The 20,945-nt window shown below is 37.5% G+C and overlaps 1 protein-coding gene across 7 annotated transcripts in view; it reads left to right on the plus strand.

The window, feature by feature from the left end:
* Positions 1–20,666: 20,666 nt before the first annotated feature.
* FCRL5 (Fc receptor like 5) overlaps positions 20,667–20,945 on the plus strand; it is a 36,267-nt gene continuing 35,988 nt past the window's right edge. For 5 of the 7 annotated variants that reach the window (XM_077987096.1, XM_077987110.1, XM_077987129.1 and 2 more), the window contains exon 1: positions 20,699–20,878. In XM_077987096.1, coding sequence (XP_077843222.1) covers positions 20,848–20,878 — 31 coding nt within the window. In that variant the 5' untranslated portion in view covers positions 20,699–20,847. Of the gene's footprint in view, positions 20,879–20,945 lie in introns of all 7 variants that reach the window. The other 2 variants (XM_015112549.3, XM_077987118.1) reach the window with 1 other exon arrangement.

A 20,945-nucleotide genomic window follows, 5' to 3' on the forward strand; every position in this document is an offset into this window, starting at 1 on the left:
CCTAGAACTCTGCCTAGTCCATAGTAGGTGTTTAATGTATATTTTTGAATAAATGAATCATCTGTTTCAGTGAGAAAAATCATTGCCTTCTCCATGATGGAAAGGATCCATTGCAAATAATCCACAACCACAGAGCACACGGGCCGCTGAGGATCTGACTCTCTATCAGAGGCTCAGATTTGGCCTCTATGTCTGTCAGTTGGGCACTTAGCAGTGGTCAGAGAGGCCTGGGTGAGTACAAGCTTATGTTACTGAATCATTCCATAAACTCTGCACCTTCCACGAAGGCCGCTTCATTAATGAGCCCTTTGAGCAATCGCTGGAGTAACTGGAGAAAGAGGCTGCCTGACATTCAGCCAGAGCACGTGACCACAGCCTCCTGATTACTGAAATCTTCCTCAGTAAGGGCTTGGATGAGTATTCTCATAAGACACAAATATTCTCGTACTCTAGATCCATTGGAAGAGGTCCAACAATATGACTCTTCCCTAATCTTGCAGTTTTATTCTTTCCAAATCCTGACCATACAGCTCCAAACACTAGCCACCGCTCATGAATCAGAGTAGAACCTCACCTCTGGACATCTCATCTTCCAGGTAAAGTGGACCACTGGGAATACCCACCTTTGTCACAATCCTCCAGGGATTCCCAAATGTGGTTGTGGTGCTGCAGTTGCCACCCTCAGCTGACGTGAGGGTGTATTTAAACTAGGATAGACTGTTTTTTCCTCCTCTGTCAGTTGGTCATAGGGAACTCACCACTAGGTCACAGTTGCTGGTTGAGAGAGAGAAGTAAAAAAGCAGCAGAATATGAGCTATTCATTGTTTATTCAACTTACCATTGCTTTCAGACCACTCTGGAGTGAGACCTCCTGTAAATCACTTCCACTTAATGATGGAATAATCCTCAATATATTATGAAGTTTTGCTTAGTGGATCAGACAGCTTCCAGTTCATGGGGAACAGCTCAGGTCTCTGATGGGCCATGTTCAAGTGTTCAGTGAAAAAGGAAAGTTACTTGAAGAGAACATAGTTTTGCTCCAAAATTTTATGGTTCTCAACTGTGATTCTCTTGTAGAGCCTTGCTGTAGCCCTTACACAACATCCTGACCAGCCATAACAGTTTTGGGCTCTTTGGATATGCTGGATCCTAAAAGCCAAAGTCCGTGGTTCTTGCGCTGTAACCTAGACAAGCTAAAGACCCCTTGCTTGCTCAGGGGCCCACTCAAAGATGATAGATTTGTGAGTTATCCAGTTATTGAGTGAGAATAGGCAACCAAATGTGACGTCTGTTGCTTCCAAGATCCAGAGGCGTATCAAATGTTGGGCTTCTTCCTTAAAAGAATAGAAGCAACAATTTAATTTACTATCCCAACATGTTGCAGACACCTAATTGCACAATAAATCCCCATAAAGGAAGAATTAGATTTAATAGAATTTCTTTAACTATTAATTTTAACAGCAGAAATCTGTATATTTTGCTGAGAATAGTAGACCAAGGATAGAGGAGTATAATTCTGTTTGAGGCTAAACGAATTGATACAGAGACACTTGGAAGAGACTCTCAACTCAATGGACTAGATCAAGCAGCTGGGAGTGATTCTAATTAGTTCTCTCTTGGTGGATCAAAATCTTAGGCAACAATGGCCTTGGAAAAATAAAGTGAGATAATAACAGGTCCTTGGTATAATGTAGAAGAAAAATTCAAAGATGTATAGAGATGGGATTGTTGCGGTGGATTTATCACACATGTTCCGTTCACGTGTGCCCTGTATCTCTTAAAAGGGTATTTCCACAGAGCATTGAAAAATACATTAGTGATAAAAGTACCAGCACCTTTGAAAAGTATAATAGAAATAGGTCAAGGGCAAAGGTGAAGACATTGTCTCACAAGTAGGCCCCCTGATTATGATGGAGTCTCAGAGTAGCAGAGACAAAAGAAGGCATGGCTACAACAATGAGAAAATGGTAATGACAATACTATGACTGACAAGAACTTTGGATCATAGGAACAAAATAGGTGAGCAGGCCATATGTATACAAATGACAGTAAACTAGAAGCCTGCTTAGAATCATCGAAGAGAATCATAGTCACCCCATTTTCCTGCCAGTTGCTCTACCAGTCAGGGTTCAGTGGCAGACAATAGAGGCCACCCTAACTGGTTTATGAAGAAAGGAATTTGTTTAGGGTATTAGTGGAAAGACTAGAGAGTAAGGCTCTAGGCTGGGCCTCTAGGAACAACTTCCAGAAGCAAACTGCCAAACTGGCCTGACAAGCCACTATCACCACAGCTGACTCAAGATCCGTGGGGCCTCTGCTGCTACTGCAAAAGTTCTCAAGTCAAAAAGCTGCCTAATTGCCACTCGGTACTACAAGATTAGACAACCAAAGGCCATAGCTCAGAAAAAGCAAAATATCCACTTGCATCACCCAGCTTCCAGAATAGCCACACAATTATGATTTAACTAGACTCAAGCTCACTTCTGAGTCTTGCAGGTGGTCTGTTTAGTGGAAAAGAGGCTATATGCAAAGACCCTGGCTTTACCCTTCTACTTCCTATTGAACAAGAAGTCACTCTAGAAGGAGCTTAAATTGCTATTGAAACAGCTACTCTTCAGTATTTACCACCATGTTTCTTTTAGAATGCTGTGTGTGTGTGTGTGTGTGTGTGTGTGTGTGTATTCTTTTAGTGTAATTAGTAAAAGTTGCAGACAGAGGGAGTGTATCAAAACAGAATACAGATTTTTAAATTCAAAAGATTTTAGTTCAAGTCCATAATGTCCCACTTATTAGTATAAGCCCTTAGACAAGTCACTTACATTTTCTGGGTTTTATTTCCTTCTGTGTAAAATGAAGATAACACCTACCTTGTACAGCTGCTGTCAGCACATTTCTTCTTCCAAGCTTTTGCACTTGCTATTCTCTCTGACTGTAATGCTCTTCCCGTGGCAACCACTGTCTGTGACCTCACAACCTTCAGTGCCTGTTCAAATGCTATCTTTTTAAGGAGGTCTTCTGTTGCCACATGTTTAGAATAGCAACATGCCCCAACCCTTATCAACCTCCTTCATCCTACTCTACCTCATGTTTCTCCAATGCCACTTTTCACTATCAAATATTCTAAAATATTCTCATTTATTTATCTGATTGTTTCACCTATTGTTTATGCTTTATGAAGACAGAGACTTTTATCTGTTTTGTTCACTAATGTATGCCCACTGCATCCTATAGAAACCAATATATGGTAAGTGCTGAAGTAACATTTGTGAATTATGAGGATTATATAAAGCAGTGAGTGTAAGTGCCTGATAATATGTCTTTCTCATATAAGCACCCAATACATGTTAATCATTAGTATTGGTATTTACTACAGATATGTTTCTATGTCAACAAACATTTATTGAAGACTTAGTATACCAAATACAAACTTTGATCAGAAAAAGGTGTCTCCTTTGACCAACATACAGGTTGAGGGAAAAGTGTCTCTCTTTGTGAAATTTCCCCAGTAATATACTGGAAGAGATAGATGCATAAAGAGATAATTTCCATATAATACGAAAGTAACATTAGAACTAATAGGCCCTAGGTCTATGTGTTAGGGAAGATAACACTAGCAGTTTTAACAGATGATCCTAGAAATCTCAGAAACTCTCTAAAACAAAACACCCCATCACTTGCTCCCAGGGTGAAGGGCAAGGCTCTGCTCCACATGATCATTCAGGATCCTAGGCTCCTTACATCTCATGGTACCACCATCTTCGGGGCTTCCAAACTCTCTGCGAAAGGAGGGAGTACGTGGCAGATCATCCAGGAGACTCTAGAGGCCATTCCTGAAAGTGGCATGCATTCATCCTTCCCACATTTCATCTGCCAGAATTCAATCACAGTTCCTTGCTTATCTCAAGGGGTAGGAAAAATAGTCTAGCTATTGCCCAAGAATACAGATCTGCTTATCATCCTGGAAAGTAACTACCATACTCCCATACTCAGCAAAGGGAAACGTTCAGGGAAATTTTACTGGAGGATATAGCACACAGACATCAAGATAGTAACATGTGGAGTCATGAAAAGCTGAGTTGAAATTCAGGTAAGAATTAGCAGGCTTAGTTAAATCACTCAAACTCTCCAACCCATTTTAATCTCTAAATAATGGGAATAACAGTAAAATATAATAAAATTGAACCTATAAACTTATTGTGAGGATTAAATGTGTGAAATCCTTTTTTTTTTTTTTTTTTTTGAGACGGAGTCTCGCTCTGTTGCCCAGGCTGGAGTGCAGTGGCGTGATCTCGGCTCACTTAAATGTGTGAAATCTTAAGCACTGCATAATTACATAGTAAGCGTTTAATAAATGTTAGCTCTCAGGAAGAGGAGGAAGTATGAGAAGGCAAGAGGGAACAGAAAGAAGAGCAAAAGGAGACGGAGTTGGAAAATTAGACACAGAGAGGATGTGCTGGGAAATGAAGAAAATGGCTTTAGACTGAAATAGAAAATGTGCAGAGGCATAAGACAATAACATGTGTTCAAGAAATTACAAGCAATTTAGTATATTTGCAGAATAAAATTCTCTTTACTGGAAAATCATGTCAGTCCAGAGAGGGTGAGACCCTAGTAGGCCTTGGTGCCATAATCAGGAGCTTCATTTTGTAACAACTGAAAGCCACTGAAGTGCTTAATCAAGCAACATATCCAGGTTTGTGCTTCAGATAGATTCTCCTGGTGGTTGTGTAAAAAATAACTTTAAGGTAGGAGAGATTGGCTGGTGGCAGGGAGGGTGGTTGCTGTGACTATCACCTAGGTTAGAAAAAGAGGGCCAGAGTCACAGATGTGCTAGAGCAGAAGGGTGCAAAACTTGTTTTGTAGGAAACAGTAAAAGTAGTGATTGATTGGAGGTGAAGGAGACGGTCTAGGCTGACTCCCAGGAATTTGGCTTGGACAGCCAGGGGAATGACGTGCCATAAATGGAGAGAGAATGCAGCATAATCTAAAAGCTCCTTGGTCATATTGCAGTTTCATTCTTTTTCTCTTAATGTTGCATTTTATGCGCCATGATTTAATTTTCCAAATCTGTTCCCAAAACAATTTCTAGAAACTTTGACATTCATATGGAGTTTCTTTCTCCCAGAATATCACTTTGTGTCTTAACTAAAAACAAAAAATAGCCTTTGACAATTGCTTGCCTTTATTCTTGAGTCAAGGTAGAAAGTTTACCTATATAATCTCTGTGAGCAGTGCCATGTATTCCATGATTCCCCTGTGCACACCATCAGCCTTCAGTGCACATAAGCTCCATCCCAAATTCTCACTTGTCATGTTTAATGAAATCTCCAAAGCTGGCATGAACTGTAGAGAAGATTTAAAAACAGCCCCCACACAAGCCACACGTGGTGGCTCATGCTTGTAATCCCAGCACAAGGCCGAGGTGGGCAGATCACGAGGTCAGGAGATCGAGACCATTCTGGCTAACACGGTGAAACCCCGCCTCTACTAAAAATACAAAAAATTAGCCAGTGTGGTGGCAGGCGCCTGTAGTCCCAGCTACTCAGGAGACTGGGGCACGAGAATGACTTGAACCAGGGAGACAGAGCTTGCAGTGAGCCCAGATTGCGCCACTGCACTCCAGCCTGGGAGACAGAGTGAGACTCCGTCTCAGAAAACAAACAAACAAAAAACTCCACAACCCCCACCCAAATGTTAGTTCTAGACTTTCAGAAAGAGGAACCTCAAGATAAATATATCATTTATGTTTATGCAAAAGTGTGTTGGGTCATCGGACTTCCCAGAGCCGTGGAAAAATAACACCTCAAATATTTACATAAGCTGAGGGGATAAGGGGAAAGCCTCAAACCAGTTGCCTTCTATTTTCTGGTTTAATAATGAGGGTTTTCATGACAAAAGGAAGAAAGTTCATCTGCATAAGGCCTTCCTTCTCTGAGAACACATCTGTTCTATTATCTCTTTAAAAAGCCAAAGTCCTCTCCTGGCAGTTACCCAGGGACTGCAGAAAAGAGAACAGAGTTAGATGCAAAACTGGCTACATGATTTGTGGGGCTCAGTGCAAAAAGAAAATGCAAGGCCCTTTGTTCAAAAAGCAAGAAAAAATGTGCCATTAAACGCACTTTTTCCTTTATTCCATGGTCTCTCCCTTAACTTGTCACGATGCTTCTTTATTCGCTATTTAATGTCATTCTAAGAGAAGAAAAAAACGACATTTTAAATTATCAGTGTGAATTTTTACTGTTCATCTTTATATTTTGCACTATAAAAGCATTTAATCAGTATGCAGGATTATTAAAATTAGACAATACATACTTCATAGCTTATGCACACAGGCATTTTGTTCTTATCAGAACAGTGGAAATGCTATAAAATTTTTTAAAATACGCGATTCTTTTTGTTTTATTTCTTGATATGTGCACATTCTAACAACACTTTCTACCTTTGGTTTATTGATGAGAATGGAAGGAGGGAAAGGTAAAACAACTCCAGGATGCCCTGTCTTTCCATTTCCTTCTGTTGTTTTCAATGAAAGTGATTAGCTAATATAAGGACGTAACATAAGGAAGATATGATAGAGTTCCTTGACTGTTTGTTTCTTAGAAACACCACTGCCTTCTTTCTATATGAGAAGCAAGATCTGGGTCAAATGCAAAGTGATGCCTTCGTGGGGCTGTCGGTCATTGATGTCATACACTTACTTTGTACTTGCTTTGCGTCTCACTGAAGTCCCACTCGTTGTGGGTGCACTTGAAATTCTGTGATCCTGTGATGTTACAATAGTGAACACGCATATTGCAAGTATCTCCTCAGCTCATGCATAGACTGTTATCCAATTAGACTTCATGTACTAAACACAAGTTCAAAGATAGAGCTATTACAAGTTTCAAGATGGCAACAACAAAGCGTTAAACCAAGCTCAGGGCCCTTCTGAATGTTGGGCCCTGCGTGACCACACCGGACATATCCGAGGAAGCCAACTGTAGTTGAGTATTTTCATCAAGTCACAAGAGACTGGTGGGAGGGCTCTCCAATGGGGAACTGATCTTCTAGATTTAAACAGGCCCCCAACAATTTCGTACTCTCTTTTAATAAATTCTTTGTAGCTGTTTCAACCTGTCATTGGAATTTCTGACCATGACTGTGCTGTGCTTAGGGGGCTACTGAGCATCAAAAGCCCTGGCCTAAGAACAGCCTTGATGAAATAGTAATTGTGTGAATGGAAAGAAGACCTGAGGCCAGAGTTCAGAGGGCTAGGCTGATAAACTTTATAACTGCTATTTATGCAGCTTCTGCTATGTGCTTCTAATATTTACTTTACAAACATCTCATTTAATACTGACAACAGCTAGAAGGCAAGTCTAACTAATACCTGCTTTATAAATGAAAAAACTGGGATTATATCTTGCAAAAATTTTCCTACAGTCACCCAGACAGTGACACAGCTAAGATTCAGTTTCATGTCTGTCCGATTCCAAAACCTATGCTCTTATTTATTATTTATGTATTTAGTTTTGAGACAGGGTCTCACTCTGTCACCCAGGCTAGAGTGCAGTGGTGCAATCTCGGTTCACTGCAACTTCCACCTCCCGAGCTCAAGAGATCCTCCCAGCTCAGCCTGCCAAGTAGCTGGAACTACAGGCACACACCACCACACCTGGCTAATTTTTTATTTTTTTACTTTTTGTAGGGACAGGGTTTTGCCATATTGCCCAGGCTGATCTTGAACTCCTGGGCTCAAGCAATCCACCCACCTCAGCCTACCAAAGTGCTAGGATTACAGGCATGGGCCAACATGCCCAGCCCAAAACCTATGTTCTTTCCATATAACAAGCTTTCTCCATTGCCAAGGATCAGCATCTGAATAAACAAGGCCAATGCTGTATTGAGATGCCTGCGTGGGAGAAGAGCCACAAAGAAGAGAAGCTGCTTGTGGTGGACATCGAGACATTTTCTTTCCTCATCTCTAGCTGTTGCCCTTATTTATCACATTCAAGTTGGTATAGGTAGTACACTCAGAAAATTGTGAAATATTCCAGTAGATTCTTTTTTCTTCTTCCCCTTTTTGAGCTAGGATTTCCCTCTGTTGCTCAGGTTGGAGTACAGTGGTACAATCTAAGCTTACTGCAGCCTCAACCTCTCAGGCTCAAGCAATCCTTCTGCCTCAGTCTCCCAATTAGCTGGGACTACAGGCACGCACCACCATACCTGCCTACTTTTTGTATCTTTTGTAGAGACGCGTTCTCACTATATCTCACTATATCGCCCAGGCTCTTCTCAAATTCCTGGGCTCAAGCGATCCTCCTGCCTATACCTCCCAAAGTGCTGGGATTACAGGCATAAGCCACCATGCCTGCCCTCCAATAGATTCTTAATAAACCTTTTTATACTGCTCTAGAATATTTAAACCGCAAAAAACAAATTCACAAAGTAGTGACGTATGCTATTACATGGATGAGCCTCAGAAACATTATACTCAGTGAAAGAAGCCAGATACAAAAGGGAACAAATTATATGAATTCATTTCTGTGTTCAGAAAAGGCAACTCTATAAAGAAAAAAAGTCAACTGGTAAACAGTTAGTAGCCTGGGTTGTTGGTGGGAATTGAGAGTGACTGCAAATGGATGCCAGGTTTCTTTCTGAGGTGGTGAAAATGTTCTAAAATTAGATGATGGTGATAAAACGAGTGAATAATATCATTAAATATTGTACCTCAATAGAGCTGTTAAATACATAGGCAGTCACCCAGGGTTTTTCATAAGCATCCATTAGCATAAGTAAAGACAACTGGTAGAAAGGCTGAAGTGCAGAAAGTGAATAGAACTTTGAAAAAGCAACAGATTTTGGTGTCATGTAGACAAAGGTTTCGAATATATTGAGTGTGATTTTTCACACCAGCCTAGTGAGGTGGGCATTGTGGTCCCCAATTTTTTTTTTTTTTTTTTTTTTGAGACAGAGTCTCACTCTATCGCCCAGGCTAGAGTGCAGTGGTGCGATCTGGGCTCACTGCAAGCTCTGCCTCCCGGGTTCACGCCATTCTCCTGCCTCAGCCTCCCTAGTAGCTGGAATTACAGGCGCCGCCACCACACCCGGCTAATTTTTTGTATTTTTAGTAGAGACGGGGTTTCACCGTGTTAGCCAGAATGGTCTCGATCTCCTGACCTCAAGATCCACCCGTCTCAGCCTCCCAAAGTGCTGGGATTACAGACATGAGCCACCGCGCCCGGCCTGTGGTACCCATTTTAAGGATGAAGAAACTTAAGCTCAAGTTTAATAATTTGCTCAGGGTCACCCAGCTGGTGAGTTGCAGAGCCCTGAGTTTTTCTGGTAACAGGGCCTGTGCTCCTTCACCTCTCCATCGTGACAGAACATCGCCTGTAAGACTTTCCCTCAGGAAAATCCAATATTAATATTTAAGAAATTAAATCTTCGTTTTGCCCAGATTTGTTTTCACTGCCAGCACTTTCTCTTCATCTGTATCAACTCTCTCTCCCCATTTACCATAGTATATTTTGTGGCCATAGCATCCTGCTTGTCAGTATACAAAATTCTGCTCATCCCTCCAGGAGCTCCTGAGAGGCTCTGCCCACTCTCCAAACTGACTGACAGAGCCCAAGAGCTGCTCCAAGCCCACTCGGTGATCATGAAATTACTGTGGTTAATTCCACACTGCCTGTTTAAATACGCCCTCCAAGAACCTTTAGTTTTTATCTCTCTGTGTTATAAATAGTACAGTGGTTATTTATAAACTTCAGAACTCTAAGTTTCCATTTTCTGTCACCAAAATCTTCCCCTAGTAATTACTCTTGAGAGGTAACCATTAAACCGTGGCCCCTGCTGCTGCTACAGCTGGCTGTAGGAAGATCTTGCATCTAGATTCCTGTTCAGATACCTGTGACTGTTGAATCTCTTTGTTGAAATTTTTAGGCTCATGCTCAGACAGCTCTCTACCACTTTTGGCTTTTGGCTTATGAGGTGCTTGAAAGTAAAGTGTGCAATTTCTTTGAACTTCAGTTTTTCTCATCTATAAAATGAGGATAAAAATACCTCCCTGAAAGAATATTTTCTGTGTTTTTTCCCTGTTGATTCAAAGGTTAAATAAGGTAATATTTACAAAGTATCTGGTGTGATGCTGTGTTACAGTAATCATCCAATATATGGTAACTCTTATTGAGATAAGGGTAAGGATCTCCTTCAGTTGAGAAAAAGGCATATCTACACATTCTACATACTGAAACCAACCACAAATGACCAAAAAACAAAAAAACAAACAAAAAAAGAAACTCCATCCTCAGTGAAACTTTTGAAAACCCACATTCCCCGACTTATAAACTCTGGAGAGCAGCTTCTAACCACAGTGAAATTAAAATTCAAATCAAACCAAGGGAAGAATTGAGGTGGCAGGAAACACAGGCTCCAATACACTTCTAAAGGAAAAGCTCCAAGTTTTCCAAAAGTAAGGGGCAAAGTCCTGAAGCTCCAAACCAGTAAACTCATACTCAGAAGACAAGGTGTTGGGAGTATGGAAACTGTAGCAACATCCTCAAGTCCCATAGAACACTCAAAAAAACAGGGACATACGGTCCGAATGAGACACTTTGCAGAGGTGAGGAGAGATGGTATACACAGTACTGGCTCTGCAGATGTGAACATTATTTGCTGAAGAGAAGTACATGCTAAATCACCATATGAGGAAATATTCTGAAGCAAAATACCTAGGTCCAAGCTGTCTGCTGCCTCAGCTCACACACCAGCTTGTCCCACAAGCTGCTCTTCAGTCAATAGAGAGCTGGGAAAGTGTGGCCCTTGTTGAGAGATAAGCCGTAATCAGACTGTCACTAGCGTGGGACTCAGGCATGTAGACAGAATGAAAAAGTGTAGGCAGTAAAAGAGTATAGGCAGAAGAAGCACAACGCCACCCAGCCACCCGGAAAAAATCAGACAACCTCTTCTCCATGACATCAGAGAAATTTTAAAAATAAAGTCTCTTTTTCATATAATGACACTTTGGGCTTAAAAAAATGTAGCAGAAACAGAAGACTATTGAGGGTAAATTAATAAAGTTCAAAAACCAGAAGAGGAAAATCAGCCATATTAAAATCAGAAAACAAAAAATGAATAAAAATTGCTGAAAATATAGTAATGAAAGATGGATTTGATAAAACTAAACAAAATAAAATAGGAAAGAACAAACGTTTAAATTATTACAGAGAAAATAATTGATATGAGTGAAGATAAAAGATCTCCAATATTCCCATAAGTGGTATTCTGAAGCCAACAGAATAAATGCAAATAAAAAATATTTAAAGATATAATAGAAGAAAGCATCCAGAAAACTGATACAGAATTAGCAACATGACATATTTAGATAAAGTTACTATACTTCAGAGATTTTTAAAAAAAGAATTTAATGGACTTTGGGAGGCCAAGGTGGATAGATCACCTAAGATCATGAGCTCAAGACCAGCCTGGCCAACATGGCAAAACTCCGTCTCTACTACAAATACAAAATTAGCAGGGTGCAGTGGCACACGCCTGCAATCCCAGCTACTCGGCAGGCTGAGGCAGGAAAATCACTTGAACCCGGGAGGTAGAGGTTGCAGTGAGCTGAGATGGTGCCACTGCACTCCAGCCTGGGTGACAGAGACTCCATTTCAAAAAACAAATTGAAGAATTTGGTGGACAACCAGAAAAATGTCAAGTTATGTGGAGGAGGGAAAAAGCTGTCTTCAAACTCATAGCTGCGTTCAAAACTAGAAGACAATAGTCTAATGTTTAAAGACCCTCTAGAGAAGAAAGATTAACCCAAGAATTTTAAATCCAGATATATTTCAGGAATAAAGCAAAGACATACTTTCTAACGTGCAAGAACTCCATGACTGTGGCACTTTAAGACAAAACATGACTTAAAACCTATGATGAGTATTGAATTCAATTAAATATAACACTCAAATCAGGAAATTATGAGAATTATGCGGTTATAGAACACAGCGTAAATATTATAAACCCTGAAAATATAGAAGTTATACTATTAGTAATAAAAATCAGGAGGTGGAGGATATGAAAACATATGGGATAAAGTAATAGTAGGCCGATTCCTTTCTTTTTTAATAGGAAATAAGTAGATATATTATCAAATCAAAAAAGATAGCTATAAGAATACCAGAGTTACAAGGTTAACCACTGGGATAACTAAGAACAAACTATAATTCCTTCAAAACATGAGCAGTGCTGTACGCTCTTTAAAAATACAAAGGATTGAAAGAAAATAAAACATTTAAAAGCAAAAGTTTGATAACATGAATTATATAACAGAGTTAAGACCAACCACCTTTGTCTTATGAATGTGGAAATATGATAATTTTATCAAAGAAATAGATTTGTAATCTAAAAACAAAACCCAAGCATATATTATATGCAAGAAATAATTCTAAAACAAAGTAGTCTAAGACATGATAAAATGGTGACAAAAGCATACAGCCATGCAAACAAATGAGAACAAGAATCATGACATTAATATCAAACAAGTCTAATTCAGCTAAAACAATAAAGTATTAAATCACACCCAAAACAATATAGTATTAAATCACACCCAAAAAACTACTCTATAATTATAGAGAGTACAACCTGCAACAAATATTGGCTATGAATTTTTATGCATCAGATCTTGTACTTCAAAATTTTATAAATCAGTGAAAAATAAGTATTACATGAGGTTATAGAAGATTTATTTAACATATTCAATAACTGGCTGTAATAAATATATGTGAAACACCCTATCCTGAAGATGAAGAATACATCTTCTTTTATTTTTAAAGGTCCATGAAATACTTATCAAAAAAAAAAAAAAAAGAGGAGAAAAAAGACCATATTAGATCACAAAGAAAATCTCAATAAATTCCAGAAAGTAGTAAATTCCAGAAACTACATATATCACGTTGTTGTATTAAAATGCAATGAATGGTAAAATGTCACTATTAATAGCAAAACCAGAAAAAGAAAAATCTACCATCTAGATATTTTTAAATGTTTTAAAAATTCCTGCATTAAATCAAAACTTAAATAGTAAACTATGTACAACATATTGTAATGAAAAGAATATATCAGAACCTATAGAACATGACTAAAGCACTGAAGAAAATTCACAGCCTTGAACATTTAAATTACTAAATAAGAAAACTGAAAATACATAAACATTTAATTTAAGAATTTAGAAAGCAAAAATATACCTAAGAAAAGCAGAAATGCGCACGTTAGAAAACAAAACAACAGAGCTGGTAATTAAAGAGCTAATTTTGCTTCGAAAGAAAAAAATAAACCAATGCCAAGGAACAAAAAACAGAATTGCCAGGGAATAAGATAGAAAATTTAAACAGATAAATTATCATAGTAGAATTTTAAACAGTTTCCGAGGAACAATCCCATTATAGAAACCTATCAGTATAAGAGAGTTTCAAAGACAAATCTTTCTAACTTTCAAAGAATAAATAATTGCAAGTTACTTAACTGGTCCTGAGGCACACAAAAATTAAAACTAGAAGGATCTTTTTTTTTTTTTTTTTTTTTTTGAGACAGAGTCTTACTTTCCCACCCAGGCTGGAGTGCAGTGGCGTGATCTCGGCTCACTGCAACCTTGGCCTCCTGGGTTCAAGCGATTCTCCTGCCTCAGCCTCCTGAGTAGCTGGGACTACAGGCACATGCTACCGTGCCCAGCTAAGTTTTTGGATTTTTAGTAGAGATGGGGTTTCACTGTGTTAGCCAGGATGGTCTTGATCTCCTGACCTCCTGATCCACCCGCCTCAGCCTCCCAAAGTGCTGGGATTACAGGTGTGAGTCACCGCACCCTGCCGGACCTTTTTCTTAATGTGATAACAATTATGTATCTCAACCCAAAAATTAGATTTGTATTTAATGAAGAGCACCAAAATAGTTTCCAGTAAGGCTGGAAAAACGGTAATTTAGAAATGTTCTGGTATGGTATCTCATTGTGGTTTTGATTTGCATTTCTCTGATGGCCAGTGATGATGAGCATTTTTTCATGTGTCTGTTGGCTGTATGAATGTCTTCTTTTGAGAAATGTCTGTTCATATCCTTTGCCCACTTTTTGATGGGGTTGTTTGTTTTTTTCTTGTAAATTTGTTTGAGTTCTTTGTAGGTTCTGGATATTAGCCCTTTGTCAGATGAGTAGATTGCAAAAATTTTCTCCCATTCTGTAGGTTGCCTGTTCACTCTGATAGTAGTTTCTTTTGCTGTGCAGAAGCTCTTTAGTTTAATGAGATCCCATTTGTCAATTTTGGCTTTTGCTGCCGTTGCTTTTGGTGTTTTAGACATGAAGTCTTTGCCCATGCCTATGTCCTGAATGGTACTACCTAGGTTTTCCTCTAGGATTTTTATGGTATTAGGTCTAACATTTAAGTCTCTAATCCATCTTGAATTAATTTTCGTATAAGGAGTAAGGAAAGGATCCAGTTTCAGCTTTCTACTTATGGCTAGCCAATTTTCCCAGCACCATTTATTAAATAGGGAATCCTTTCCCCATTTCTTGTTTCTCTCAGGTTTGTCAAAGATCAAATGGCTGTAGATGTGTGGTATTATTTCTGAGGACTCTGTTCTGTTCCATTGGTCTATATCTCTGTTTTGGTACCAGTACCATGCTGTTTTGGTTACTGTAGCCATCTCACACCAGTTAGAATGGCAATCATTAAAAAGTCAGGAAACAACAGGTGCTGGAGAGGATGTGGAGAAATAGGAACACTTTTACACTGTTGGTGGGATTGTAAACTAGTTCAACCATTATGGAAAACAGTATGGCGATTCCTCAAGGATCTAGAACTAGATGTACCATATGACCCAGCCATCCCATTACTGGGTATATACCCAAAGGATTATAAATTATGCTGCTATAAAGACACATGAACACGTATGTTTATTGCAGCACTATTCACAATAGCAAAGACTTGGAATCAACCCAAATGTCCATCAGTGACAGACTGGATTAAGAAAATGTGGCACATATACACCATGGAATACTATGCAGCCATAAAAAAGGATGAGTTTGAGTCCTTTGTAGGGACTTGGATGCAGCTGGAATCCATCATTCTTAGCAAACTATCACAAGAACAGAAAACCAAACACCGCATGTTCTCACTCATAGGTGGGAACTGAACAATGAGATCAGTCGGACTCAGGAAGGGGAACATCACACACCGGGGCCTATCATGGGGAGGGGGGAGGGAGGAGGGATTGCATTGGGAGTTATACCTGATGTAAATGACGAGTTGATGGGTGCAGCACAGCAACATGGCACAAGTATACATATGTAACAAACCTGCACGTTATGCACATGTACCCTACAACTTAAAGTATAATAATAATAAATAAATTAAAAAAAAAGAAATGTTCTGGTAGTGTGTTTTAGTGAGAAGAAGACAGTTTGAAACAAACCCTAAAAATTTAGCGACTCAACACATAATAGCTTATTTTAATTCAAGTTACATGTCCAACATGAACTGGCAACAGATCCAGGCTCACAGAGGCTTCACCATTTTGTACCTGCACTGTCTGAATCACATAGGCTGTTTGGTGTCTATAGCAAGAGAAGTGATACAGGGGCATTTCTTGCCTGGTCTTGTATATGATAGCATGGAAATAACTTATACTACTTCCTCTCACAACCTATAGGACACATCTAGTCACATGGTCCTCTACTATATGAGAGCTGAAAAATGTGGAGCATATGGGTATTCTGTGAGCAGTAAATGTCTTTATTTCAAGAGAAATAAAACTATACAATTATAAAAATTGCAAAGAATGAGATAAAATTAAAGCATGCAAAAGCTATGCTATAAGAGAAATCAAGAGTTGAGATAGATTAAAATTAGAAAAGATGTGGATTTGAATACCATGATTCACAAGTTTGATCTAACAAGAAAAATAAATTTTAAACAAACATTACTAGAGATAACTGGATTATCACTTAATGACAAAAAATAACATTCCTAAACATGATGGAATAAGCCCATCTCAGTTATCTGTTGCTGCATTAAAAAAAAAAAAAAAAAAAAAAGCCAAAAACTTGTGACTTAAAATAACAATGATTCTATAAATGGACCATGCTCAACTAGATACTCAGATTGGCTGAACATCATTAAAAACATTACAGCAAACACAGCATCAGATTCAGGTTTTTAAGCATAGCATCCAATCAACTGAATCAAGTCCAAATGTAGATGAGACTCTCCCAGTGTGGCTTTCAGGCAAAAAACAGAGATAAAGAGAAATATTTAATAATGGCAAGTGTGTCAAATTATCGGGAAGAGGTAACAATTCTAAATGTGTAAGCAATTCACAAAATAACTTCAAAGTATAAAACAAAAAAATGACAGAAATAAAAAGGAAGTTGACAAATTCACAATGATAATGGAGAGCCCTAACATAATTTTCTTGGTAACTTATAGAATATCAGAAAAAATAGTAATATCATAGGATATTTGAATAACACAATATAGATTATAGAATTATGTAACTGACAGAAATGAAATGCTGCACCATTTGCAAATATACATTATTTTAAAGAAAACATGGAAAATTTACAAAACTTGACTGTATACTAGCCCATAAAGCAAATTTCAACATAGTTCAAAAGACTGAAATCATAAAATATGTTCTCAGACCACAGTGGAATTAAATTAGAGATTAATATCAACAAAAATGAAAATCTCTATTAGGAAAAGAAACAATACACTTCAAAACAACCCATGGGCCAGAAAGAACACCCTAATGGAAATTAATAATATTTTTAACAAAATAATCATAGAGATATGACATATCAAAACTTACACATTGCAGCCACACTTAGACAAAACTGTATAGCATATTAGAAAATAAAAGACTAAAAAATCAAAGGCGTAAGTATCCCTGTAAGAAGTTTTTAAAAAACAAGTTAACTTTTAAAAGGTAAAATGAAGTAAATATTAAAGAAAAGAGGAGAAATTAACAAAATAGAAAATGAACATACAATACAGAAAAATCAACAAAGCCAAAAAGTTCTTTGAAAATGCTAATTCAATTGATGATTCCCTCTAGAGTCTGATCAAGAAAAAAAAAATAGAATGACAAAGAGAAGACAGTTATCAATATTACAAGTGAAAAAATAAAAAATGTTACTACAGATCTCAAATATGTTAAAAAATAAATGAGGACATTGCAAATAATGTTATGTCAAAAAACTTGGAAATATTGATAAGCAAATTCCAAAAAATATACAACATATCAAAACTGGCACAAGAAGAAATAAAGTATCTGGATAATCTCGTATCAGTTTTAAAAATCAAATCTGTAATCTGCCCTCCTCCAGAGAAAGTTCCAAGCCTAAGCATCTTTACCAGTAAAATCTTCCAAACATTTAAGGAAGAAATAACATCAATCTTACACAAACTCTTCACGAGAATAGAAAAAGAAGGAGCTTGCTTATGAGACCAATATAATTTTGTTACTAAAATTCATCAAGAAAGAAAATTGGTCCATCTTTCTCATGAACACAAATGCTGAAAAGCACAGCAAATTTATAAGTCAAATTCAAGAATATATAAAAAAGATAACACATCATGGCCAAGTTGGCATGTGCAGTTGATTTTACATTTGTAATCATCCATGTAATTCATCACATTAACAATAAAAGTAAATAATCATATGATCATACTAATAGAGGCAATAAAAGTAGTTACTGAAACAACATCTATTATTTAGGAGAAAAGAAAAATTTCTTAACAAATTAGAAATATAAGGAAAGGTATTTAGTCTGATACATAGTATTTACCAAAAAAATTACAGAAAATATTATATTTAATATTGAAATATTAAGAGCTTTTTCTGTGAGACTAAGACAAGATGCCTGATATTACCACTTCTCTTTAGTATCATGTTTGAGTTCCTAGTCAGCTCAATAAGTGAGGGAAAAGGAAGTTTAAGTATTAAAAATAAAGAATAAAACTATCATTATATGATTGTGTATGCATGAAATCTAAAATAACCTAAAGATAAACTATTAGAATTAATAAGTAAATTCAGCAATTTTAGTAGATATTAGAAGGTCAGTAAGGCCTGGCATGGTGGCTCACACCTGTAATCCTTGCACCTTGGAAGGCCAAGGTGGGCAGATCACTTGAGGTCAGGAGTTTGAGACCAGCCTGGCCAACGTGGTGAAACCTCATCTCTACTAAAAATACAAAACTTAGCTGGGTGCAGTGGCAGACACCTATAATCCCAGCTACTCAGGAGGCTAAGGCAGGAGAATCACTTGAACCTGGGAGGTGGAGGTTGCAATGAGCCAAGATCACACCAGTGCACTCCAGCCTGGGGCACAAGAGCGAAACTCCATCTCAAAAAAATAAAAAAAAAAAATGATGGTCAGTAAAACAAAAAACTATTCTATTTCTATATACCAATTATACATTTTTTAAAAATCTAATGATGTCACTTACAATATCATCAAAAACATATCAATAACCTAAGGATAAACCTACCAAAAGATATACTTTCCACAGTCAAAGCTACAGAAAATTACTGAAAGAATGTCAAGTTGACCTAAATAAATGAGGGGATATTTTATGCTTATGCATTGAGAGACTCAATCTCTTCTAATTTATACAAATTAACTTATAAATCCAATGCAATCCCAGTTATTAAAAGTCTTCTAGGCTTTTGGGGAGAGAGGGAGCAGGAATTGAAAAGGTGATTTTCAAATGTACAGAAAAATACAAAGAGCCAAAAATAGCCATAACAATTTTGAAGAAGAGCAGCATTTTATGACTTAAACTATCAGTTAATAAGCGTTATTTTAAAGCAACAATAATTAGAACAGTGTGGTATTGGCATGAGGATAGACGAAATAGACTAATGGACATGAAAGAAATTTCCAAAAATAGACCTACATGGCTTTCTGTTTTATAACAAAAGTGAAATTGCACTGTACTGTGGAAAAAATTAACTTTCAATAAATAGGGCTGGGTAAATTATCTATATTTACATTAAAAGTGAATATAAACACTCATACTATACACAAAAATCAATTGCAATGCTATTATAAATATAAAATAAATGGTAAAAAAAAAATAAAGTTTCTAGAAGATAACCTGGGAGAGTATCTTTATGATCTTGGAGTAGACGAACTTTCTTAGAAGGGATACAAAAATCTCTAACCATAAAAGAGAAGATTGATAAACTGGACTATGTCAAAGTTAGAATGGTTGTTCATCAAAAGACACTATCAATGAGCAAAGAAGCAAGCCACAGACTGAAGGAAGACATTTGCAATACATATATCCAACAAGGGTTTATATTCAGAGTTTAAAATAGCTACAAAACAGGAAGAGAAAGACTGAAAGTTAAGAGAAAAATGAGGAAATATTTGAAGGAGATTGCACATAAAAAGGATATCTACATCACCAATTAGACTATGAAAAAATGCTCATTCTCAAATTCACCAGAGACATACAAATTAAAACCACATTGAGATAATTCTAGCAGAATGGCCAAATTTTACTAGATGACAATACAAATATCAGCAAGAATTTTAGAACAATGGTAACTCTCATACATTGGTTGGTGAGTGTGGTGGGAATTGGCGCAACCACTTTGGAAAATAATTTGGTAATACTTCCTAAACTGAATATATGCATACATTATGAGCCAGGAATTCCACTCTTGGGTATATACCCAATAGAATTATGTGCACACATGCTCCAAGAAATGTATACAAGAATATTCATAGCAGCACTATTTGTTTTAGCACAAAAAGTAGGCAAAGACTCTGTGTTCCCTTTGAAATTCTCCTCTTGTACTTAGATGGATTAATCTCTATTCACTCCTGTAACCCCTGTATGATTTTCTTGCCTCAGGGTGCAGTGGGTCGGATGTGACATAATATACCTAAGGTGATGTGCATTTGTAGATATAAAATTAAATGCCCCCTTAGGAAGACCAAGGTATGGGCCCAGAGAGAAAGGGTGGGAAATTATTTGAAACAAAGAAACTGGCACTCCTCATGGCAGCTGATGTCTTAGGAACCTCTGTTGATCCGTATACCAGGATGGAAACTTGACTTTTAGAAAATTATAAGAGCTATACATTCACATGGTAATTTTTTTTAAAAAATCAAACAGTACAGAAATACATAAAATAAATTGTCTTCTTCCCACCTATTACTCTTCAAACATAATCAGTATTTTTGTGTGTACGTTCCAGGAAAAAAAAAAAAGTATACTTAAAAGAGTTGATGTACACATATATCCTATTTTTAATATTTACCCAATGGGATAATACTACAAAACCAATCTATATCTCACTTTTATTCTCTTCACATCAAACAAGGTGGTCTCGTCTTCTTGGCATGTTCAGATTTACCTTATTCTTTAATGATTGCTTGTCATTGTACGGAAGAATCAGAATATTCTTAAACAGTCTCCATATTGTGGTTTTTTGTTTTGTTTCCAGTGTGTAGGCAATAATGAATGCTACAATAAACGTTCTTATAGAACTCTCTTCAGATACTTCCTTCAGGGTAATTTCCCAATAGCAAAAATGTAGGGTCAAGGGTATTTGATTTTTTAAAACCTTAACTTTTTTTTTCTTTGATCATCGGACAGGAAACTCTGATTAGTAGCCGAAGATGGGTATTCCCACTTCCTTTTTTCTAATTCACTAATGTATTCTGCTGTTTTTGAGAGCGCAACTTCTCGGATGTGCTCCTTGGAGCTGGTGTGCAGTGTCCTGACTGTAAGATCAAGTTCAAACCTGTTATTTCTGAGAAAACTTCTCTTTTGATCTCAGCCCTTGGTGGTCCAGGTCTTCATGCTGCTGTGGGTGATACTACTGGTCCTGGGTGAGTAAAAGGGCTCACGATGGGACCTGGGTGGGGTCGGGACAGCTTCTCTCTCCACCACAGGCCT

The sequence above is a fragment of the Macaca mulatta genome, chromosome 1 (genome assembly GCF_049350105.2).
Source record: "Macaca mulatta isolate MMU2019108-1 chromosome 1, T2T-MMU8v2.0, whole genome shotgun sequence".
Lineage (NCBI taxonomy): Eukaryota > Metazoa > Chordata > Mammalia > Primates > Cercopithecidae > Macaca > Macaca mulatta.